Source organism: Trematomus bernacchii, unplaced genomic scaffold, assembly GCF_902827165.1.
Source record: "Trematomus bernacchii unplaced genomic scaffold, fTreBer1.1, whole genome shotgun sequence".
Classification (NCBI taxonomy): Eukaryota; Metazoa; Chordata; class Actinopteri; order Perciformes; family Nototheniidae; genus Trematomus; species Trematomus bernacchii.
Window position 1 is genome coordinate 2,298,737 of NW_022987739.1, and position 25,342 is coordinate 2,324,078.

The 25,342-nt window shown below is 40.5% G+C and overlaps 2 protein-coding genes across 3 annotated transcripts in view; both read right to left on the reverse strand.

Moving 5' to 3' along the window:
- Positions 1-18,651, reverse strand: part of cpamd8 (C3 and PZP like alpha-2-macroglobulin domain containing 8) — a 52,453-nt gene extending 33,802 nt beyond the window's left edge. Inside the window, exons 1-20 of one of the 2 annotated variants that reach the window (XM_034146304.1) lie at positions 18,025-18,644; positions 15,429-15,580; positions 14,967-14,989; positions 13,673-13,838; positions 13,303-13,355; positions 12,468-12,485; positions 11,900-11,954; positions 11,554-11,667; positions 11,155-11,239; positions 10,533-10,641; positions 10,045-10,272; positions 9,233-9,403; positions 9,012-9,140; positions 8,101-8,299; positions 7,332-7,510; positions 5,459-5,608; positions 5,160-5,321; positions 4,611-4,753; positions 3,362-3,424; positions 1,280-1,511 (exon numbers count right to left, since the gene is read on the reverse strand). In XM_034146304.1, the coding sequence (XP_034002195.1) occupies positions 1,280-1,511; positions 3,362-3,424; positions 4,611-4,753; positions 5,160-5,321; positions 5,459-5,608; positions 7,332-7,510; positions 8,101-8,299; positions 9,012-9,140; positions 9,233-9,403; positions 10,045-10,272; positions 10,533-10,641; positions 11,155-11,239; positions 11,554-11,667; positions 11,900-11,954; positions 12,468-12,485; positions 13,303-13,355; positions 13,673-13,838; positions 14,967-14,989; positions 15,429-15,580; positions 18,025-18,110 (2,517 nt within the window). In that variant the 5' untranslated portion in view covers positions 18,111-18,644. Of the gene's footprint in view, positions 1-1,279; positions 1,512-3,361; positions 3,425-4,610; positions 4,754-5,159; positions 5,322-5,458; positions 5,609-7,331; positions 7,511-8,100; positions 8,300-9,011; positions 9,141-9,232; positions 9,404-10,044; positions 10,273-10,532; positions 10,642-11,154; positions 11,240-11,553; positions 11,668-11,899; positions 11,955-12,467; positions 12,486-13,302; positions 13,356-13,672; positions 13,839-14,966; positions 14,990-15,428; positions 15,581-18,024 lie in introns of both variants that reach the window. The other variant, XM_034146305.1, reaches the window with a different exon arrangement.
- A 541-nt stretch (positions 18,652-19,192) lies between these two features.
- sac3d1 (SAC3 domain containing 1) lies at positions 19,193-24,158 on the reverse strand. Its single transcript, XM_034146364.1, has 4 exons — positions 24,125-24,158; positions 22,915-23,326; positions 20,868-21,150; positions 19,193-19,907 (listed from the first exon to the last, which is right to left on the reverse strand). Exons 1-4 carry the CDS (start codon positions 24,151-24,153, stop codon positions 19,441-19,443), a joined length of 1,191 nt encoding a protein of 396 aa, XP_034002255.1. The 5' UTR covers positions 24,154-24,158; the 3' UTR covers positions 19,193-19,440.
- Between the last annotated feature and the right edge of the window lie 1,184 nt (positions 24,159-25,342).

The following is a 25,342-nucleotide window of genomic DNA, read 5'->3' on the forward strand; positions in this document are numbered from 1 at the left end:
CAAGCCTTGCTTTGATTATCAAAATGTTTTGACATCACCGATGAGGCACATCATGTGTTTTTAGGTTGGTTTCCAGCACCTGGTAGAGGCTCTGTGTCTCCGCTATGATCTACAACACATTTTCACAACTGAGGATTTATTTTGTGGTTTAAATTGTTAAGCCCTTCGACAAGTTTGTAATATTGGGCTGTAGGAAACAACTAACTTCACTTTCCCACTTCAGGAGGCAGCCTATGTCATCTACGCATGTTTTTAAACTGTGAAAATCTACTTGCTAAGACTTCCCACTTGCTTGAAGTGACATAACATTGTGTTGTTACTTGTTTCTTTAGCAGTTTAACCCTTTTTCTGACACATTTGATTTGTACATTTCCCATGCCATCCCATTTTACATTACATGTTACTTGTTAGACACTTTTATCCAAAGCGACTTACTTACTCAATACTGTGGGCAATCCCCCACAGGAGCAATTTGGGGTGAAGTGTCTTGCCCAGGGACACAACGACATGCTGACTGCAGTGGGGCTTGAACCTGTGCTCCCCTGATCCGAACACCAACGCACTAACCCACTGCGCCACAGCCTCCCATTTCATCTTTATGATGCTAACTCCCATTTTCCTTTCAGGAAGGGTGAAGACTTTCAATTTGTCTTCTCTGGTACTAATGACGTGAACAGGGATATCTTTTCATTTGACAGTGAGGAGCTTGACCAACAATGAACAAATAACATCTTAATGCACACTTTACCACACATGTAAGAAGGCAATGTAATAACACTTTCACAACCAAACCTTTCAAATTATAAAAGTATGATGAAAAGCCAATGGGGATAATATGACCTAGAATTACTTATTATATATTTTACACATTTAACAATCCGTATAAAAACATATTTCAAAACTAACATTTAGTTGAAATGTTAAAATTAATTTGAAGATCTTTGTCAATTAAATCTAAGGCACTTTAATACCTTCTAAAGCCTTTTTCAGAATTGTCATAACCTGCAAATACCCTAAAAATCCAACTTTTAAACCTTCATTTGAAAAATGCCTCACAGTTTTGTATGTTACGGGCTAAAACATGATTATGGCACTTTGATATCTACCCCTGTAGACCTGAGAGGTGGAACCCATGTCCACTTCAGTATGTTATTTGAGATAAATAATGTAAGATAAGTACTGTGTGAAGGCAACTGCTGATGAGCCTTAATGCACACATGCTGCAGCGTCTAAAGGTAACTTGTTTCTTGTTGATCTGACCTCTCATTCACCCTCTTACCTCGGCACAGGATGGTAGATAGTTGTAGACGGTGAGGGGAACTTTGGTCTGCTCCCCTCTGATTAAACTGTAGGGCAAGGTGAAGTCAACGAAGAAGGGCTTGAAGGTCCGAAGCTCGGCTCTCTTTGCTAAACCGAGCCCCTTCTCCTCCGACAGGCCGATGGCTTCTGTCACCCAGGTGGTGATCGAGTCCGGCACCTCCAATCTTAGCTCGGCCTCCCCGCTCTCAGAGCTGTGAGTTACACATGTACAACTTGAGTGGCAAATTTAGTTGGAGAGAAAATAGTTTTAGCATCTTTTCATTAAGCAATAACAAGGCGCAGACTACAAAGATGTGTTTGATGACGGCAGATCACTTTTATGTGAGTAACACCTGTGTCAACACCAACACCTGCACCAATGTAAGTACAGTAAACACGCTCAAATGGATAAGTGGTGGGGGATAGTCAGGTGTTGACCGGATCTGTTTCTCTGGATGAAATGGACTGACTCATTAATGGCAAATTTCATGTTGGTGTTGGCAAACGGTCACAGGATATCATAAAAGTTGAAATACTCCATGCAGGCTGTTTCTTTTGATCAAAGTTGCCCAAAACCCACTTTAATAGACTTTTAAAGGGAAATCAGAGCTTTGGAGTTTGCAGGAAATTAGGCAGAACTGAAGTCCCATCCAAAGGAATCAAGCATATGGAAATCTATGGGCAGTTAATTTACATTGGCTGAAAATGAATGGACAGAGCTGTTTAGTGACAGTCCGTTCCAAGATCGCCCAGTTTAAATGAGGCACATTCACACCCAGAGGGGGGAAAATACGGGACCTTTCCTCTCTCAAATCTCCCATCTTCACTCGCTGGTTTTTAACCCCAACTCCCAATCTTCTCTACCACCTTCCCCCTCTCATTTCGTATTTTTCTTACGATTAGCTACGAAACGATAAGACATGATACAAAACGATAGATTACGATACGATATGAAACATTACGATATGAAACATTACGATATGAAACATTACCATACGACACGTTACCATACGACACGTTACCATACGATACGATACGATACATTACCATATGATACATTACGAAACATTACAATACACTACCATACGACACATTACCATACGACACATTACCATACGATACGACACGTTACCATACGACACGTTACCATACGATACCTTACCATACGCTACATTACCATACGATACGACACGTTACCATACGACACGTTACCATACGACACGTTACCATACGATACGACACATTACCATACGACACATTACCATACGATACATTACGATACGATACGACACATTACCATATGATACATTACGATACACTACCATATGATACATTATGATACACTACCATATGATACATTACGAAACTTTACGATACGATACATTACCATGTGATACAATACGATATGAAGCATTACGATACGATAAAACTTGATTGTCAGGTAAAGTATAACGTTTTTCATGCATCACAGCAGCTCCATTTGCAACATGAACATGAAAATAATTAAAACAAACAAAGAAACATTTATCAAACCACTTTATGCTCACAGAATCACACTTAGCTATAACGAGTTTGGTTTTCTATGCTCTGAAGCCATGCAGATCAGGTTATTTCATTTGGTACAAGACTTAAAATAAATAACGGCTTTTAAGTCCATTATAGTCAAGTGCCATGTAACTAATTCCCTTCGAATATGCTTTTTTTATCTCACAATTCATTAAAAGTTTAAAACAATTCTGACTGTTTAAGACAGCTTTAGACTTATTGTTATGACAGGTCTCAGTGTGAAGGGAAGCATCTTAAAAAAATAAGAAATAATAAAGACAATGTGTTTACGACAATAATGCCTTATATCTAGATTTGTCTCTTCGGAACTCCCTTTTCTTTTCGGTTCCTGTTTCATCCTTTTAGGTTTTTGCTCCTCTCCACTCGGACCACCAGATTGTGACTAAATCCCATATAAGTGTATTCAAGATGGTGCATCTGATCTGCCAAATGCATGTAACACCCAGACACTCACACTCACACCCAGTTGAGATATGTATACAAAAGATTGAAATACCTGACGTTGAGGCAGTGCCACACCCAAGTCTCTGGGAAAAATGTACGCCTTCGCTTCTCTGCTCTGCAACCAAAACACAAGCTGACATCAATAAAGGTTTCAGCTGCTCACAATAAAACACCATAATGGGAAAATGTATCATTGTGAATTCCACAGTGACAATCTCTAAGTAACGTCATGTGTTTACTGTTCATCACTAAAAAGAGAAGTGTTCGTGCCATTAAGGAATGTGGACCAACAACAAACTCGTTTATTTTGTCATGTTTATGTCTTTTGTGTGACATCACTCATTTTAGAGACCTTTGTTCAACCCCGGCATGACAAACACTGACATGAGTATTACTTTAATATAATTCTAGGAGCATTAAGTAATTATTGTTCTCACATGAGTTTTCTTTCAAATGATTTTTCTTTCAGAAAAGCAGATGTTAATTAACGGTGTGTGGTCCAGACTAAGATCACAGTAGATTTTCTTCAATAACTTGTTTTGACTGTCTTTCACAATTAGGGAGATTGGAATAAGTATCAGAGGCATTTTAAAAGTCATATATTCAAATAGAGGGACCCTTCATAGTTAGAGAGACCGCCTGACACATAAAGGGACCACCCTGACAGAGGAAGCTGAGAAAGATTGTAGGCTTCATTTATTAAATAGCCTTTACTTTAACAACAAATACATTAGCTCGTGACACACATTATCAAACAGTTAACTCTCTGTTCATTTTCAATGAGATTTAGTCAACTTTGATTATCAATTATTTTTGAAATATATATATTTTTCCTTGTTTTAGTTAGTATTTTTGTGATTTTCTATTTTTAATGTCGTTTTAAATTTTTTTTTAAATGTATTTTGTATTATTGCATTGTATTTATAATGTTGTCTTATTTTGAGAGTGTTATCCGTTGTTCACATATAAAAACAATTATTCTATTATTATCTTTCGTATTGTATCTTCTTGGAGTCATGGATGTAAACACATGCTGCTTGTGTGCCAATATGTTTTAACCTCTGACTGAAAATAAATGTTTAACTTTCAGTTTGTCTTGTGTTGTCTGTCAGATAATTAAAGCAATTTCTGTGCTATAAAAACAAAGCTTTTTTATTATTCCAAGTACTTATTTCTTTTAACTTTGAGATATAAACGTATAAACTTCTGGAGCGTTTTTAGATGCCAGTCAAGAACACTTTTCACACATCACAGTTATAGTGGGGCTTCACTTGTTGACTTCTCTACGGCAGGTTGTTTACCTGGCTGTGGGTCGAGAGTGCATGGCGGCCACTAAGGTGGAGGAGTGCGGCTGGAAGGCGGGGACGGCCTCGTCCGTGTACATGCCTCCACTCTGCCGGTGGTTCAGACTCACCATGTCTGTCATTACCACCAGCCCGGTTTCCTGTGGTAAACAAACAGAGACATTAAAACACACACAAAAAGGATATGTTGAATATGGCTAATCTAATTGGAGAATTGTAGGCTGTACTCTGCTCTGTTTGTAGATGTGCTTTTATTGTATTTTTGTTGAATTTATTACTTTGCAAATGTAATTATATTCTTGGTCTGTATTTTAAACTGATTTCTAGTAACTGCACACATTTTATTTATTATTTTTTTTTGCATTATTTTGTAATCTGCCATATGTCTAACAAGGGATAATGTTCAGTTATGTTTGTGTAATGTGATAAATGTAAAAAATCAATAAATACATGATAAAAAAATAAATAAAAAACACAAATTATTTTTAAAACAAATGTTATGCCGGTGGCATCACTAAATGCTCTTTAACTAAGAGTGATTCTCACTGAGAAAGCAAAGCGTGCGTCCTTGGTGATGTCCCAGTGCCACGGGAACACAGAGGAGCGTCTGCGTCTCCGTGACGACAGCCCGGGCCACCAGAAGTGTCCGTCATCTTTGGGAATCCCGAAGGCATCCGAGACGTCAAAATCTGCCAGCTCTTTGAACACCTGCACACGGGAAACACTTTGAGAGGTTGTGGCTCAGGGTGTAAATGGACTTCTATCATCAGATGAATTAGTGGTTCGCTTTTTGTAAGTGGACATAATTAAATATCGTTAAATATCACTGAAAACGTTGGACTGACCTTGTCTGGACTGAGCTGGAAGTCAGGCTTTAACAGATATAGGCTCTTATCCACCGTGGCCACACACACACAGGAGCCTTTTTCTCCGCGGACACGCAGAGTCACAGGGTCTCCGGGCAAAGTCTCGTTAGATGACAGGGAAACAGAAACCTGCAAACGAATCAACACAATTCAATGCACAATACTTTAAACACAGAATGAGCTTTTATATGGACTATAGCCTGCATTTATAAAAACAAGATTTTTTTAGTTGTTCTCATCTACCTAATCTGGCAGTAGAGATGCTACTTACTATGATAGTTGTTTATTAATCAGCTGATTCATTTTATTTTCTGTAAATAAAATCCTTGCATTTGAAAGATGGAGCCACACATTTATATAAAAGGTATTTTTTGGAAGAGTGAGTTTTATTTGAGATGCATCATTGACAGGGGGAGACCGACGGGATGACGAAAGGACTGATCCTACGTACTTGGACCAAGAAAAATCCCCTCAAATCCGGATTCCAATAGAATTAGATTTTAATTCTGATAAATGGCATGAATTAAAAAACACATTCTTAAAGTTGCTGTTGATTTGCTCTTGATCTCTTTCCTTAATCAACTCGCTAAATGCTTCAGCGCTAGTTGGCAGTGTTGCAGGATAGTTCCTACGCAGGAATGTGTGTTTCCTATACATTAGACACATTTCCATCCTATAGTGTTAAACTGTCAGATGTGGTGGGAAACATAAGGCCAGAGAGTGGAAAACTACAGGCTCTGAAGGAGGGGAGGGACGGTGAGAGTCGGCTGTAAACTTTCACACGTCAAAAGTATTTTTCAGCAGCGCGCAGTCACAAATTAGCCCCGTTAATCGGTTCCGCTGCCCTCCTTTCACCACTCTGTAACCTGTCATCCTCCGCTGTCACGACCCCACTCATCTGCCTGCAGTCCGCAGTGCTCTGTCTCATCATGCCCTCAGAACCCCTCCTCCAACACACACTCACACACACACACACACACTCACGGAGAGTGTTGTAATGGCATACCAGGGAGCTGTAAATACTTCAGGGAGTTAACTCCACCTAATGCAGGCAGGAACTGTGGAGCTCTCCCGGCCAACACAGCTGTTTGTTTACAGACATCACTGTGGACAGAGCTGCTGCATGGATACCTCCACTCACATCCAACATGTGAACAGACTTTTTCCAGGTTTTTAATTTATAATTGCATAATAAAGCTATTTTATGATAACAAACTCACATCCAACATCAATGTTTGGGCAAATCAAACTTACCTAAATGTGTGTAAATACAGAGTAAAAAAGGGATTGACAGAAAAATGCTTTTGCTGGTATATGAATTAAAGTTTTTAAAAGAGGATTTTGTCGGTTCTGTTCATATCATGTTGTTGTGATTAATGCTTATATAAATCATATAACAATAAAGCCACTTATTTATATTATAATATAATAAAGTCTGTAGTTAACAAATGGGTGGGAGAAAGCATGGAATTAGGCTTTTATAATACTTTTTCAAGGTGGGTCAGATCTTCAAAAAATGCAAAGGGGTCAGACATTTACAGTTCCTATGTTTGATCTTTAAAGTCAAATGTGCAAAAAATGCAACCTTTTCATCTTAGAAGTAGGTTGTTGTTGTTGTTATTGTTATTGTTAATAAACGCAACATTTGATTTCCTATTCATTTTGATTCTCTGGCTACAAAGCCTGAGTGAAAGTATTTCTGATCGTAATGACATGACTATTGGACAAGCTCATTAGCCTTGTAATAAAATGTCAATCTTTTAATAATCCAAAAATGTAAATACCTGTGAATTCAAAATGCAAGGCTATTTAAACGTTTATCATATGCCGTATATTTCTGGATAATTCAAACCTTGTTTTCAAAGTCGGGCTCGATGGGGATTTGCAGACTGTCTGTTACACCTTCACCGTTCTCCCTCACGTAGTACACCAGCAGACGGCTGAGCGGAGCCATGCTGTGGCTGACGGGGAAACGCAGATACGACACACAGCTGTCCATCTCCGCCTGGGAGGGGGAGGAGCCTGCAGCACCTGGAAGAGGGACAAGTGAAGTGGAAGAAGTAAGTCTTAAAGGTCCCCTATTATACTGTTTTTCCTCAATATATTATAGGTCTCAGATATATACAAACATGTCTCTGAAGTGTTTGGCTCCAAACACCAGACAGATCATTGCAGCATCCCATAATCCCCTCTGTTTCAGCCCTGTTTCAAAAGTGCTGATTCTCTGTCTGTTACTTTAGATGAAAATAAGGAGCCCCTCCCCACGCCCCTCTGAGAGATATTTGGTTACAAAGAACACAATGGTGCTCTAGGAGGAGATTCATGTGATAAGGTGTGGGGGGGGGTTACCTTGGTTGGTGATTGGCTAATGGTTACACAAGCCAAAACATCGTTATGACATCATAAAGTTGACAAAATCTGATCAGCTCATTTTCAGACAGGTTTTTATATAAATGGATCAGGACAAAAAGTGAGAGAATCTTTCTTCCTGAAACTTTCAGAATCTCTTTACACAGAGGGGACACATGTTGATGTAGAAGAGACATGAACAAGTGGATTTTGCACAATAGGTGACCTTTAACTTCCAATATATATATCTGTATTCTGGATAAACATCTCACCAGAGGCAGATGGAGGCAGCTGGGTGGTGTGGATGTTTTTGTCGAAGGTGACAGTGGCCCGTTTCCCTCGGTGCGAGGCGGTCAGGTTGGCGGCTTGCTGTCCCGACAGGACGATGTTCCCTCTGGACGCCACCTCGTAGTGCAGGGTGAAGTTACAGGGACACGTGGACTTGAAAGCCACTTCTGCTTCTTGGCCAACCTGTAAACACACAACGATGCAAACATGCTGGATCATCAAGGAATGAAGACACTGTGGAATTATGATGTAATACATATTTTGTTTTGTTTAGACCTAATATTTTATGGTTTACCCCCTGTTATCACTTTATATCCGTTATCAGTTTTATCTGTTTTATCTGTTTTATGTCAGAAACAGGTTTGTTACCAGGTAGGTTGACATGTACGAGGAATTTGACTTGGTGTCGTGGTTCATACATAAAAGTAAAACAACAATTTTAAAAACACAGATAGCAAACTATTTTAAGAACACTATAATAACATACAAAAAAATAAGACAAAATAATATAATAATTTATAATATAAAGCAGTAATTTGCATTGAAATAGAATGCAATAAAATATAAAATATGTGCAGTAAGCAAACTGCAGTAAGCAAAACTATATGTCCTATATATATTCACGTTGCACTGTTGGAAGAGCCTGTGACTTGCGTTGTTCATTGCCATATCTACACTGTAGCTAATGTGCACATGACAACAAAACCTTGAATATTGAAAAAAGAATCTTAAATATCACAAACTTAACATGAGCGGTAAAGGTACGGGAGACCTAAATGTGTTTTATGATGTCTTCATAAAATGGTCAAAAATGAGGCACAGCAAAAACGTTGATGCTGAAGAATACAATCCACAGTCACAAGGCAATTTATTCTGAAAAGACCCCATCACTGACCTTGAGGGGGGCTCCGGGGCTCTGGATCTGGATGTGACACCTGCTGGGAGAGTACCAGCTGCTGATGGACAGGTAGCTGGGCAGGTACTGGTCTCCCACTGTCTTACCATCAATGGACGTCACCTTGGTCTATTCCAAACAAAAGCAAAAGTTCTGCTTTAAATGACATTCTCACTCTGCCCAGTTTATATCGCCTAACATTAGAAACTACCACCACTGACCTCCAGCCAGACGTACTGGGCCGCGGTGGGGATGGAGGGGATCTCAAAGGAGGCCTGGCCGTCCTTGGAGGTCAGCTCGCTGGTGTACACGTTGTCTTTGGGGGTCAGCTCCGCCTTCACACGCACCCTCACCCCATCTGCAGGACTCCCATCAGGGTAGGTTACCTCGATCTCCAGGGAGAGAGTTAACAAATAGTGAGTTAGAAAATATAAAAAGAGAACAACAGGGTAACAATAAACCTGTAATAGCCTTTAAATCTTTGATTCACTCTATAAAGCATCCCCAGGAAACCGAAGTGAGGTGAAGCAGCTTTTCGTTTTTTATGCTTTCCAACTGTGGAGAATGCTTCCTTAATATCTAAGGTTCATTCAAACCAGGGTTTAAAGATTGTTTGTTAATCCGGCTTCCAATAAATAACATAACTTCGGGGACTACAAAGGAAAAATGTGGCTGACTCATTCACGGCATGTGTATTTATGTGTACTGTCCTTTTAAAATAAACTAATAGTAAAAACCTTATTTTGAACCTGTAACTATTTATTTGTATGCTTTTGTATGTGTTGCATTTACTTTCTAATCTTTAACTTCTTTTGTGTTGTTATTGTCTTCAACATGCAGGTTAACATTATTGTTTACTCTGACTTTCTTGAACATATTTTGTTGCTTTCTTTTGGTTTATTTACAAGTTACTTTTGAAAATGATTGTCTTTTAATTGTAATTTCAATGTTTACCTATGTTAACCCTTGCTCCTGTAAAGCCCTTTAAATGGCCTTTTTCCCACATACAGTAGTGGTGTGTCCACAGTCTCACCTTCCCTTTGTAGGGCAGACCAGGCTTGAACTGTTTGCGCGTGTCCTTGGAGTATTTGATGTCGATCAGCTGTTTATGGACGGGTGTTGAATCGTCAAATGTGGTTTGCCGGCTCCCATCCACGCTGGTCACTGACGCCCAGATGCTCACAGTTCCCCTGAAGTGGTCGGCCACATCCACGGGCATCATGTCTTTCACACACAGGCTGAAGTTAGCAGAGCCTTTGATCTACGGAGAGGAAGAGGAGTTGTGAATGTGTGGAACATAATTCTAGTGGCTGGGCTACGGCTCGCCCATAATAATTATAATTATGTAGAATTGACTGTATGATAATAATAGTATTAACCAAATTCAGCTCCAACTAACAATTCAGACACAATCAACAATCTTATTTCAACACCAGCCTTGAGTGTGTTATGAACTTCATAAACAGCAGCATCCACACAGAGTATTAGGATAGCTGTTGAAAAGGGAATAAATGAACTGACCTCCATGTTTTTGATCACAGGATGGCCCATCTCATGCCGGTAGTAGCCCACTCCGTTCACCGTCATGTTCACTGTCAACTTCCCTGTCACTGGTTTCCCAAACGTATACCTGAACGACATCAAACACAGACCATGTAAGAACTTTACATCTACAAGGCAGCTCATTGGTCAAAGTCGTTGAATCAAAAAACAATTTAATAGCATCATGAAATTCCTCTCAAAAACAAAGAGAGGCACTTTTGTTTGATGTGGGGCTAGGCGATAAAGCAATGGGATAATTTATCTTCTTACTTTGGAATCATATTGTAATACAAAACATCTTTTGAGATATCATGATACATGGTCTTAATTTATAACTTTGCACATGCTAACTTTAATTCCTCAGAGGGAATATCATGTGAAAATTGCAGTTGTTTTTACAGTAAAATGTCAGTGTAAAGTTGGTCTTGTGTTTTTATTCACAAAGGATTATACAAATATAGGCTTTACAATCATAGCCTATTTATTTAGTCATATAGTAGTTTATTAACCCTATATTGTGATCGGAGATTTGGGCCATATTCCCCAGCCCTAGTTAGATACTGTATATTGCATAACTTTGATTAATGTATGTGTGACTTACTTGGCTCTGACAGTCGCCTGCTCACATGAGCTCAGATCACGGATGTAGTTTGGAGGATCGATCATCAACTCAAACTTGGGCATCACTGTGAGGGAAGCACAGAATATTAATACACTAACATATTTTACTTTTTGGTGTGTTTTGAATTATTATGTCTTGTGCTTGTGGCTTTCTTCACCGAATAACAACACTCAATGTACAGTGTCTTCTAGTTTTTAAAAATGTGTATCAGAATAATGTGAAATTCAACACTGAAACTCTAAATGGAGCTTTTCAAGTTGTATGTACTCCACAGAAATATGAAATAAAAACACAAGAAATAACTACATTTTATTTTACTCTACTCTTGATAAACAAAGCTACTGACTGTTTTGCTCTCTGCTGCATGCAGGGTCTCACCGTATTTCTGCACTTCAAAGGACTTGTTATAGGTGTGGCCTTGCACCTCCACAAAGATAAACCACTCTCCAAACACAGGCTGGTCCGACAGAGGGAAGCTCATGTTCACAACGCCTGTGAGACAGAGAAATGCAGTTAACTCCTTCAATGCCTGAATGCTTGAAAAACCATAAACGTACCACAGTAGACCCTTCTGATATGCCAAGAGTTTTCTCCGTCTTTTTTATGCATGTCCAAAATGTATTCCTTCAGTAAAAACATTAGCCGTATAACCACTGCAATGCAATTTGAATCTCTGACCTTGGGATAATGATGGTGTAAATACATTATAGAAGATGTGGCTCACCACAGCAGACAGACTTCAGACTTTTCCACTGGACCATCCTGGATCCTCTTGGATCCTAACAAAACAAATAAGAGTTAAGAAACCAGCGTTAAGATGACTCATTTCACATTAAAAAGCATGGAACTACATGAGTCTTTGAACTGAACTTGACCCCAAGACCTTTCAAAAATACTTCTACAACTTTTCCTCAGTGGATTCTTAAGCTGCAGGTAAGAAATGTTACAAATAAATATCGATGTGCTCGGCACTGGATATAAATCATGAATTTGCCCTACAAAAAAATCCAGATCTGGAAAGAGAGACAATAAATAAGTACGGCCAGAAATTGCGAGAGAGGGAGAAGTGTGTGTGTGTGCGTGTGCGTGTGCGTGTGCGTGTGTGTCTGATAAAGACAAAACCAAGAGCCGAGAGAAGAAGCGCTTCCTTTCATGTTGTTTATCCTCGCACTGTTCCAAAGAGCACCCTGTTATCTAGGTGAGCTGCTCTGACTCCTGCTCTGTAATCTCAGCACAGGCTGGGAACTTAAATTGCCACCGTCCCCTGGGTGGTCCCGCCAGCCTCCACTCACCAAGACATACGCCTCAATCTGCAAAAAAAGAAACAAGGAGAGAGAAAGACAAAAACAAGACGTTATGAAACAGATACAAACTGTAAATCCTGGAGAGGATCCTAAACCTCCTCCCGACGCCCCCCCCCCCCCCCCCCCCCCGCTCACTCCTTATCCAACAATCATCCATCTGTGAAAGTGAGGATTGCCCCGTACCAGCAGCGGACCTTTATAGCTGCAAACATCAATAAAGCGTCTGTCTGCACAGCTGCACAGTATATTTGGAGCCATTTCTCACATTCCAACAGAAATGACTCTCGCTCCACTCATGAAAACAGGTAACTGTACATTTCTCTGAACTCATGGCAGACCAGGTTTCCCCTCCTAATGTTTTTGTTCTATTGCCAAAAGTGACATGGTAAAAAAATTGATGTATCAGTTGTATAATGTAAAGATAGATCAGGAAATGTTTTGCCATACATATTTAACCATTACCATATTAATTAAAGGGGCCCTATGATGCCCATTTTCAGGTTCATATTTGTATTTTGTCCTTCTATTGTGACATCTTTAAATGCTTTAATATTCATTTATCATACTGCCTGTGCTGCAGCACCTCTTTTCACCCTCTGTCTGAAACCAGAGCCCAGTCTGCTCTGATTGGTTGGCTCTTGGTCCGCTTAGAGATATCCCGCCCCTTAGCCTATCAAGTACACTGTGTTGAAAGCTAGCCAGTACAAGCGAGAGTGTTACATAGTGATGTCACTATGTTATGGAAGTAAACAAAGGAGTCGATGTTATTAGATGCATTTGTTGCTTTTGTATTTGCTTTAACGTGACGCTCATTTTGAATTACCTTGTCATTCACTGGCCTCAGGTCGGGGGTGACTGTGTAGACATTGATGAACACTAAAGGCAGGGGAAAAAACATTGTTGTAAAATATAGAAGGTTTGCATCTTTTTGACTTAAAAGCATTAATGCATATGAACTATTTTCTGTTTGTATCATATCAATATGTGTCCAATCACTATATCGTAATCCAAACACGCAATACATCAGGATCAAAGTACGTATTTCCATCTTTGTACTTCAGTTTCAACATGACGCCATCTTTAAGCTGATTTTAATCAACAGAAAGTTAGATTTTATGGCAAAACGAGCCTCGTCTTTCTGCATTTCTGTGCAGTGATTAGGTGATTAAGTAGCAGGTGCAGCATGAGGGAACCTTTATGTTTGGGTTTGTAGACGGGCTTGTCGGTCTGGATGAAGACAGCTGTGCCCTTGCTCTCCACGGTGACGGTGGTGTAGTTGTGGAAGATGTAGCCTCCCTCCGTCAGGTGACGGTTCCCCCACACCTTCAGATGGGCCTGGCCTCTCAGCCCAGAGGGAACCTGGTGACACACACACACACACACACACCACACACACACCCACACACACACACCCACACACACCACACACACACACACACACACACACACACACCACATCACACACACACACACACACACACACACACACACACACACACACACACACACACACACACACACACACACACACTACACACACACACACACACACACACACACACACACACACACACACACACACACACACACACACACACACACCACACACACACACACACACACACACACACACACACACACACACACACACACACACACACACACACACACACACACACACACACACACACACAAGCTGGACTTACCAAAGTGAATTAGGTCAACAGGGGAAGGATTGAAATGTTTACTCTATAGGCTGCTGTACAAAATTCACCTTAATTCGCACCCCCCCTGCCTTCTTTTTAATTTCTTATTATTAATATATAATTTTTTATTCATGTATTTATCTTTTCATACATCTATTATTTTCAGGATATTTTTCAACTTTTGTATTGATTTAATTTTGTACTATTTTCTTTGATGTCTTCTTTCTATATGTTCTGTAGAAACAAACAGCTAAATGGAAATTGAAAAAACTGCTGACTCAAATGAGAATAACTCTGTATAATGAAACTGAAAGAAAAACTAAGTAAAGAAAAACAAAAATTCACCTTAATACAAGATGTTACGGAATAAAAGGTAACAGCATAGCAAAGAAACTACATTTAAACACCAGAGGAAGATGCCACGCTATAACACATGACTGTACTTCAGGAGAATGAGGGTGGAGGTTCCAGGGAGGGAGAGGGAGACAGCGGGGAAGAATCGAGGTTGTGTACACTAGATTGATCTATTCCAGCCTTCGGGGGCGGCGGACCATACATGCACGTCAACAGCTGTTGCGTATTATATCGAGGCTGTTACCTTATTCCCAATGAATGAGCAGAGACAGATGTTGCATTACAAATAATGTTAGTGTTGATTTGCATGTTGCCTGAGGAATGTGCACACAGCGGACAAGGGGCTCTCACTACTGTGCAGCTGTCACCACTAACCAGCAGCGTGCATGTTACTGTACTGAGGAAAGTTACACACAGATAGACTCACCTTCAGTTTGATGGTGCCTTTGTCTAAAATGGAAAAAAGGAGATATTTTAATGTAAGAAGAGCATTTTCATTCTGAGAAATCTGTCTAAACATGTGTGTAAAAGTAATAATCTCCAGGAGTTTTAAGCGCTACTAGATTGTGGAGTTTTTTTGACCAGGAAATCCAGCTGCAGCCCGTATGCCCCTCTGAAGTAGAGCAAACACCATTTATTAATGGTGCTGTCAAACAAATCACACAGTGTATACACAGAGTGGCTGGTGGGATGGGTGGAACTGATGCCTACAATCAAAGATAGTGTCTATGAGAAGTTCAATCTTCAATCTGTTTTTGCCACTTGTGTGATCCCCACATCCTTCCAATAAATCACACAAACATGGTGTCTCACAGCTCGACTTGTTAGCGCACGTTTTCCTCTCTAAAAGTGATGCATTGTGCCGGTGTAACCTTAGCTTTGTTCTCACCGAGCAGCGAGCCGTGGCTGTGTGCGACCGCCTGCCCCTTCACCGTCAGCTGCACCTGGACGCGCGTCTCTGCCTTGGCGTTGAAGATGGTGACGCTCACACTCTCCTCCACGCCGGCTCGAAACACCGAGGGGGCAGCGACCAGATAACCCCTGTGGGGAGAGCAAGGAGAGCGACGTGGGGGAAAGATAAGGAGGAAGAAAAGCGGGAGGAATGAGGATGAAAGGGGAAAGAAGAGACAAATGCAGGTTAGAAAAAGTAGAAGAGGGAGAGGTCGAGAGAGGAGATAAAGTGAAGGTCAGTAATTATAGTATACACATTTGTGTTGCAGGCCCACTATAGACCCACCTGTTTCGAGTGCATCTTGGCCAATAAAAAAAGAAAATCTATCAAATAAAGGAATTCTCATTTCTATATGTAACACCTAAAGGGTCTGGCTTATGTCAAGCCAATGAGGTAGCACTTTAAAAGGGTTTGGCTTATTAGGAGCTAATGTACTTGCAGCATTCTTGCTGTTTTGAGTGTGTATAGCTTCATGATTGATTGCATTTATTGTGCTTTGTATAAAAGCATCAGCTAAATGATATGTGATGTAATGAAATGTCCTGCAGGTGAACTGAGCATGAATTCAGATTCGTTTCTCACTTTCTCCCTGACACAAACAAACAGGGACATTCCACCTGGATTTGTGCAGCGAGATCAGGTTTAATTGCAACGGTTACCAGCGCCGCAGTACCTGTTGAAGCCAATGAGCTTTCTGCTCTGGTTTGGCTCTTTGGGTGGTCCGGCACCTCTGACAGAAGCTTGGCGTCTGTTTTGAAAAATAACGACTGAGATTCCACACAGTCACTCTGACATTTAATTGAGGGAAGGAGCCTGTCACTGAGGTCACAGAGCAAAGGTCATTCTTTGATGCTCATCGATAGGACGGGGGGGAAGGAAAAAGCCCAATTTAACTTTTATTTGCAATGAAAGAATATGGCGTCTGGCGCTGAGGGACTATACCTCCCAAGAAACAAATATTTATAATGCATTCATGTTTCTAAAGCGCTTTTATAGACATCAAACGCCAACTTCAGATGCTCTTGTTGGCATGGTCCTGTGTAACTGAAGAAGTAGTGTGATCCATTGGAGATGCTGGTGTCGAAGGAAAGCTTTTTTTTTTTATAAGAATTTCCCCAAATGGTGTATTTTTTGAATATCTAAAAGTTACTTGATGGGAGAAAAGACCCAATTATTTATGCCCACCACATGAGCCGACTACCTGAAACCTGAATATCTTCTTGTTTTTCCCAACTTAACCAAGTCATCCACCTCGTTTTTTTTTTTTAGTCAAGCCCACTCACCCGCTGAAAACATAACTGAAGATCACACAAATTAGGAGTGAGCAAAGCCCTGAGCACAAACCCAATTGCATGCCTGAGAGAAGGATCAGGTGGTTGGCATTACAGCACTACAGCATTACAGCCGGAGGCTACTGCAGTTCCTGAGAGAGAAAGTCATGAGAAAATCCCCTGGAAAACAAGGCTTCGGAAGAAAGAAGATAATACGAGGAAATTGACTCTGCAGCGTTTGATCTACAGTGAGTTTAACCAGCTCTTGGATGAGCGCGGATCAGGTGGTGGACCACGCTTATTTCAGTCACATGGCTCGTTGTTCTCAAGTTCTCATTGTTTTTGTCCAACTTCTTTCTCCTCAGCTGAGAGCTGGTCGGTGCCTGAGAAGGATTTGTGCTCTCTTTTGTAGATGAAGTGTTTCACAGCCAGTCCTTTTTAGTTCAGTCACATGGTGCAATGTTCTAAGACTTTTGCTTTTTTAACACATTTGACCCTCAGATCAGCTGTTTAATTAAGATGTAAGATGCTTCAGTGAATAAAGCCTGCATTTCTCAGTATGTTTGGTTAATTCACTACATATAGCTGCACACAATCCCTCCCAACTGGACTACCTGGAAGAATTGTTTACAACTCTTTGCTATCAACACAACCATGTCAGGATTAAGTTCCTCGGAAGCTGACTGATCAAAACAAAGACAAAAGTCAATTTGACCTCTTCAGCCTCTGGACGCATAAACTGAATAAATTAGACTACTGTTAAACACATGTATTTAAATATTGTTCAATATCTTATGAGGCATGAGAAAACATCTGCAAAAGCTGCACATATTCCAGATATCGAAAACGAATCAGCAGAGTAACCTCAGAATATTTCACTTTGTGTGCTGCTGGCTGCAGTGAATGAAAAACTCAAATGAAAGAAAAACATGAATGGAGAGCTGTTGTGATAGAACAATGTCATCATATGTTATGATATGAAATCCTCACATACTCACCAACAGTAAGAGATTAGGACAGGTTAATGATGCATTAAGTATTGCAAGTTAACGATCAAAGTGTTTGCTGCACATATACAATTAAAAAGTTACGTTTATGTTGCTATAACCACAAACATTTTATACATTTCATGTGAAATTGTAAAGATTAAATTAAAGTTATGTAGTCTTTTCTTTAAAATTCCCGGTTGAGAGCATCGGAAATGCTCGCAGTGAGTTCAAATCACTGCAGCTCACTTCAAAGACATGCAGCACAGTACTCACTGTCTCTCCGGGGCAGCACTGGGGCTCGCGGTGCAGAGGAACAAAGTCCATGAAAGACCCAAAGCTGTCAGAGACCACCGCAACATGTTGGCCCCACTCCCCAACACAGTGCTGGTCTTCTATCGGAGTTTGGGATCTCCAAACTCTAGATGAGAGGTTAAATGAAATGTTAACAGTCTGCAGCTCGCTCGCTCTTTATATCCATTGGCGTGGCTGGTGTTTAGAGCTCCGTCCGGAACTTAAACTTTTTTTAATCATCCCACTTCGCCAAATCCACTTCCAAGCGTGTTTTTTTTTCCTCCTTTCAGAGCCCCGAGTACACGGACAGTCCTCTCCCATGTGCCTTCACCCGCCCCGGTTCCGTTCTCTCATATTTCAGCATTACAAATTGGAAGCGTCCTCCCACTTCAGCCAGCAGTAAAGAAATGTTTGACATGTAAAAAAAGTCCGTGCAACTATTGCTTCCCTCGATTGTTCCTGGAGATCAGGCTGCACTTCATTCCCTTCAATAGCTGCTCTCCCCTCTGAGCTGCAGCAGGACTAACCCCAGAGTAAGGAGCAGCTCGGAGCTGCTGCTGAGAACACCGTAAATTACCTGCACATGTAGGCCTAACATACTTCTGCTCCAGGACACATCCCAGAAGAGTTACCAGCTTCAACCGGTTGCTTTTGCTTTGGAAAACCTCACAAGACGCCTAAACTGGGATACAGACTTCAAAGAACATCAAAAAAATGAAACACTTTAAGAAGGATTACTTACATTTAAGCCACTTATTGTTGTACTTGTTGGAGTTGGAGATGCTCTCTGTAGATATCTGCTGCCCTCAAGTGGTAAGCGAGGTTAGATGCAGTTAAGTCTCTCAAATAAAAGACCAAGACCGTTTGCTTTTAGGTAGAAAAACATTTATTTAAATACTTTTGAGGTACTGCATTGATGAGATTGAATGAGCATTGATGCATCGTAGATTTTCCAGCAGGTTTTCTGAAATGCGTCACATAAAAACACAAAATGGCATTGACATAACATTTACAAAGTAACATGATAAACAGTCAAGTGTAACATTGTAAAAGTAATTCACATTTTAAAAGTATTTCAGGCACCATGTTCATGATCAGGTTGAAAAGAATATCCAGAACCAAGAGGGACATCTTTTTTTGTTTTGCCTGAGTTCAGCCTCTCACAGGTGGAGCATTGTAGACAATAGATCAACACAAGCCCTGACCCTTATGTTGAACATTTGACCAAGAAACAAGGCTCAAATCCAATCATCTTTAAGTGATAAACCAACAATGAGGTGTATTTAGACTAGACCTTAGGCTAATGCAATTGGCACTGATGTCCTTTCAGAAGGGATAAGAGAAAACGGATCATTTTGAGTGAAAATTCAGATTATTTGTACTTCTGATTTACTGGTTTTAAGTGCAGCCGTGAATGATATCGCCAACACCGCGGTCTCTCTGTTTCTCTGCCACTATGTTGTGATAGAGTTTGCAGTGCAGTTGTTCTTGTTCAGGCTCAGTGAAAGCTGCCTTGGAGAAGATCAGTTGGTTGTCCCGGTTAACCTCCACTCCGTACGCCTGGCAGAGTCGGGTTGTGAGAGACGCGTCTAAACACAAGAGCTGAGCCAGTCGGTCCAGAGGAAAGCGACAGTTGCGGCTGCTGAATCCGTGGCTGTATATGACCAGCAGATCTCTGCGACATGACACCAGGTGACGGTGCAGAGCACAGCTTTGAATGAAGTTCAATCTCCGAGCCAATCGGAGCACGCGTACGGGGTTTCGCTCGTGGTAAGCTCGGTTGGTGGAAAGAGCGAGCGTGACGGCAGGAGAGCAGCGGAGACGCTCAGGGAGCTCCATGATGTGCTGCGCTGCACGGGCTGAACCTGGAGGAGAGGAGAAGAGAAGCAAGCATGAAGACATTATTTACTGACATTAATATTGTACAAGTTAAACTAAAACTATTATTTAGAAACCAAATCATTAATGGTTATGAGCAGGACCTGTGAACTCATACTTGTTATTTCTTGTCATTGTAAAAGTTAATCCTTTTTTGGTTGTTTTGTACAAAAAAAGGTATTTGTTAACAACATGACGCTGATGACCTAATCTTTTATTTTCAAGAAAAATGTACGCTAGAGGGGGCAGGGCTCGAGCTTAAGGACGTCCCATCGTCCCGGGGCCGAAAAAAATAGGGTCGGGGAGGATAAAAAATAATCTTGGGACGAATTTGGGACGAGAGTTAAAATAAAAATACCCTGATAACTCTACTACAGTACGAACGGCGATGAAAATGAAACTGACTGCACGTTTTGTGTAGCACAGTTATTAAACCTCCTTGTCAACATAAACACACACGCACAAAACATTTAGTTTTTACCTCTGAGGGGGTAGGACCAGAAAAGTTTTTTAAGCTTCTTCTTGCCCCTGTTGAACATGACAGACTATTTGAGAATTCATTTTAATTTTTTTTATTTTTACCTTGAATGTTTTTTTTTCTGACAATAAAAAAGATAATAAAGATTATTCTTACAGGTGACCAGCAATACACATTTCCTTTAAATGTATATTATTGAATCTGATGAAAGCAGAAAGAGGTACAGATAGAGTTATGACTCCAGTACAGCCGCTTGCTTTTGTTGAAGTTGACAAAATGTTGCGTTTTAATGTGAAAAGCACTGAGGGCAAATTATAACTTATTCAGAGAGGGAATGCTACACAGACTGGCTTTTTCAACAGATCTCTGCCTTGACATCATGCTTATATATTTATATGATGCTTTAACATGAAAGCAAATCAACCCCCCCAAAACAACTTGTGTTAAACAATGAAACACGGCGACCAACCCAAGTTGTAGAGCAGACCGAGAGCCTGGAACTCTTCCTGGTTGGGATGCGGTTCTGTTCCAGTTGCGTAACAGTCCAGCAGCCAGCTCAGGTTCTCCTGCAGGTGTGTGTCGTTGATGCGTGGGTCGTAGAGCCGCAGAGGTTCACCACAGAGCCGGTACGAGGCGTAGATGAGGAACCGCACCGTCCGCTCTAAAATGGCCACACAGTTTAACCCGGACGTCCTCTGGATGATCATGTCCTGCTTCACACCACGCAGCCGATCAAAGACATAGTTGTACACCTGGAAGACAAGTTACACTTATGTTAATATAGGTTGTGAATAGTTTTTATGTGTTAATGATTGCATGCATCGTATTGGGCTTGTAAAAGTAACCATATCCACAACCAATTTATTAGCTGAGATCCGTATATTATGGTGTTTCACCAGTGATTTTCAGCAAAAGATTTATTATGAATTAAAATGGTTGCTATAAAATGTGGAATTGTATTACAAACAATACCACACAGCTTGTGCTACAGTACGTATTAAAACGATTGCACTTTCCAAAAGCCAAACATTTGCTCACATTGTTATGTGTTCATTATGGGCTTTTTGGCACTTTAAAGAAAAGATTGATGACAGACATGTTTATATGAAGCTGTGCTTACTCGTCTGTGTGTTGCAGTAGAGTTAACACAATGAGACAGGTGAGTAGGAGAGTGTAGTCGTTCAACATTTGCAAATTAACTCCTGCATTATTTCTAAATTGCACATAAAGTTTTGTTGCAACGCTTCCCCAGAGGCCTGTACTACGAAGCCGGATTTTCTTAACCTGGATATGTTGGAGTTAGCCGGTTGGCCCAATCCAAAACATACGCGCTCTCGCTAAACTGTACTACGACGCTGGTTATCAAGTGGATCGCTCAAGCCAGCCGTGTCCTATCTAGTTAGGTGCGCGTTCACATGAAAGGGGTGGTATTTGGAGCATTCGACCAATCTCAAACACGGACAAGCGTACTGACAGCGCAGTGTCATACTTCCTGAATGAAAAGTGAACTTTAATATTAGATAAATATGAAGAAGTTAAACTTTAAACATCCATGACTTAAACACTTTTTCCAGGATAAAAGCCACATAGCTGCACCTGCAAGGTGAATACAGCTGGTAAAAGAAAAAGCGTTTGAATGCGTACATTAACAGGTTTATGAAATCACTGCCCCGTCCAAGACACGAGTGGATCTGACTTTAATTAGGAGAATTTAACTCGAGTGTTTCGTCAACTTAATGTGTTGCTTAAAATAATACTTCTGCATACAGTATGTGACACTGTGAGTGTTGCACGGCCAGATATGGCTCAAGAAGCTGACTCAGATAAGGAAATATATGATACATTATGATATGAATGATAATGGGACACATCGACGTCTGCACTCACAGTGCCGCGGACTGTACTTAATGTTACTCTGATCCGGTTACTTATGTTGTGGCAGATATTTAAGTAAGCTTTCTTAACGCTAATGTTATAATAGTCAGATTGCTCTGAAGATGGGAGGGGATATTCTATTAATTTTCACGTTCACACAGTCAGTTGATTTTTGCCGGCCGTCTTTCCTGCAACGGCAGTTTTTCTGTATTTCCTCTATCCTGTAATATGACTTGATAGCTTTAAACTCCGCACACGGAGCTCTGATTGGTCAGCAGGCGGTGCTTTCACTGAGTTGATCTCTTAGCCTGCAACCTAACCTCCTCCCGAGGAGGTTAGCCGCTCAGCATAAGTTACCATGGAGATCTAGCCCGCTAAAAAGAGAACCAGCGTCGTAGGACCGGAAAGCCCGAGTTTTCCCTGAAGTCAGCCGGCTAAGCGAAAATCCGGCTTCATAGTACAGGCCTCTGATCAATGTGTAGTACCTAAACACCACAAATAATAATACTTACAATACTTACAAATTACACAATGGGCAGGAGTTTATGTGCTTGAGTTGTTGATGCCAAATGTTCAAATCCTTAATAAATGACAAAAATTGAATATTATAAAAACCGAGTGACTGGGGAAATAACACTTGCCTCTGTCCATGGACGCAGGTGAGGGGAGGCAGCAACCTTATCTATAAGGTAACACACAGTTTTCAGTAACACAGCAGCTGGACGGAGGTCAGAGGAGTTTGTGGAGTCTTTTCCAGCTGCTGGTCTGGAATATTCTTTGACAGCACGCAGGGGGTCTCCTCTGGGTCGTCGATCTCTCTCCGTGCCCGCCAACAACTCAAAGCGATGGAGGCAGTTCTGCAGCTGGCGGTCCTGCAGCTCACGAGTGGGACACATGGTCTGGCAGGTTCCCCTGGGCACACTTTCTTTCCCATGATGCTCTTGTCTTTCCTCCTCCTCCACCTCTCTCACCTGGGCTTTGCCTCGCCATTGCTCTTCAGTCCTCTGTCTCCATTCTCCTCCCGCAGGGGCATCCCTCCTCTGCGAGAGAGAGCTGGGAAGAGAGTTTTGTTGTTAGTTTAAAACGTAAAGCATACAAAAGAACGGCTTCTCCTTTTGTTTGGTGGCCATGGCACAAAATAAACAAGGCCAGCAAAATGTTGGTAAAATATTCAAGAGGCTTCTAGATTTACATCAGGCACCACACACACATCCACTGGTATTCTATTGAGTGGCTTGGTGACACAAAAGTTAATTTAAATCTTTGTCTTGGCCCTAATAGACAAAAATCATTCATATTTAACTAAATTAAGTTCTGCTAGTATGGTCACCTTTTCCCCCTTAACCTATTCTGTTCATTTGTATGGTATGAATTAACACATTAGCAGACACTTCCTTTACATTTGAGCTGCACTCGAACAATCTAAGGGTGAAGTTAAAGCAGGTCCATATACTTCTTTAATAACACTAAATCTGAAATAGCAAAGCGTGTAATCACTGCTGTCATGATAGCTCTATCTAAGATCTTTACATTGTGTTCGCTGCTTTTTCTAAAGTGATGCAACAAAGGATAAAACAGCTAGATTTAACCAGGTTTAAGATGTTTATAACGGACTGGTAAAGGTAACGTTAGCTGTAAATTGCTAATATCTAAAGGTAAATAAGGGTTAGCCATTAGCTTCGACGTTAGCCAGCTAGCAAACACAGATATCGTGCGAATATTGTTTCTACTATCAAACAATATGTAAGTTATATAAATGCAAACGGTCAAGATACAATAGTAGAATTGCCTTTGGACACATTTTATAATGACGTCTTTAATAAATATGTGAAATAAAGTGCATGTACTCACATGCGACGAGGCGCTCTCCTGCGGCTCATTGGTCCTTTGAAAGAGACCGACCGTCACTTTACAGAATCAGCCAATTAAAATGCTGTTTTGGTGTTACGTCACTTCCGGAAGCAGTATTGTGGGGAAAGTTATGAATGTAACACAACTTCCAAACTTAAAACATCTATGACTTAAAAGGTTGTTGAAAACATTTGGATAGTTGTATGCCCATACAACTATCCAAATGTTTTCAATTTGGCAATGTTAAAATGACAGGTAAGAGGAAGACCACCCTTTATTTCATCTTAAAATGTATTATGTCAATACCATTAAATAACTAAAATCAGACTTCTTGGAAAGTAAGGTAATACTTAAATGTTTTTACACTGAATGCTATTTAGGTACGTAAATAAGACAATTAAATGTATTTAACCTTTATTTAACCAGATAAAAAAGCATTGATAAAATCTCATTTTCAATGCTGACCTGGCCAAGAAGGCAGCAACGTTACACATAACACATAACACAAACATATAAAATACAGAGAACATAACTAAGAAAACAAAAGACGAAAAAGCAGTCACTACATTGTGCACATTAGGACAGTAAGAAAGGTACACTACTTATTACTGCAAGAGCAGCTGGTGGTAAGGACTTCAGACAACTTCAATTTAAAACATGCTATTGAGACAAGTGCCCTCAGTTTCAGGCTTGATTGAAGGTCATTCCAAGACCAAGGACCATAATTAAAAAAAATACTCCTTTTTCCAGCCTCAGTCCGCACAGCAGGAACCTGGAACCGTATCCAGGCACTGGATCTGAGGTTGTAAGTCACAAACTGGAGCAAATCTGGCACATATGTACAGTGGAAGCTTACCTAAAATGGCTTTATACATTAATAAAAACCAACGCTGCATCCTACGCATAGTAAGTGAGGACCATCCAGTTAGGCTATACAGTTTGCAATGATGAGTTTCTATATGCTCTATACCTAAGATGTATATGGTTAAAGACTCACAGATCTTTGTTCATCAATCAAAGTATTGAATCACCATTTGCAAAAATGTGTCAAAGCCCCTTTAATGTTCATTTCAATTGGCAAACACAAGCTAGGGATGGATGACAAAACAAATACACAAACTTAACACTGTTCCCAAATCTTATTGAATACATGTGTTATTGTTGTGAACATAAATAACATTTCAAATTGTCTTTCCATCTCACTTGAACAATAAGGGT

What these genes read in the sequence shown, in the direction of transcription:
- sac3d1 (XM_034146364.1), bottom strand. Translation starts at nt 24,153, where the DNA reads ATGAGCCGCAGGAGAGCGCCTCGTCGCAT. An exon ending in ACCTGCGTCCATGGACAGAG is followed by an intron (nt 21,151 to 22,914) that starts GCAAGTGTTATT and finishes CTTGTCTTCCAG; the next exon opens with GTGTACAACTATGTCTTTGA. An exon ending in CGGTCTGCTCTACAACTTGG is followed by an intron (nt 19,908 to 20,867) that starts GTTGGTCGCCGT and finishes CCTCTCCTCCAG; the next exon opens with GTTCAGCCCGTGCAGCGCAG.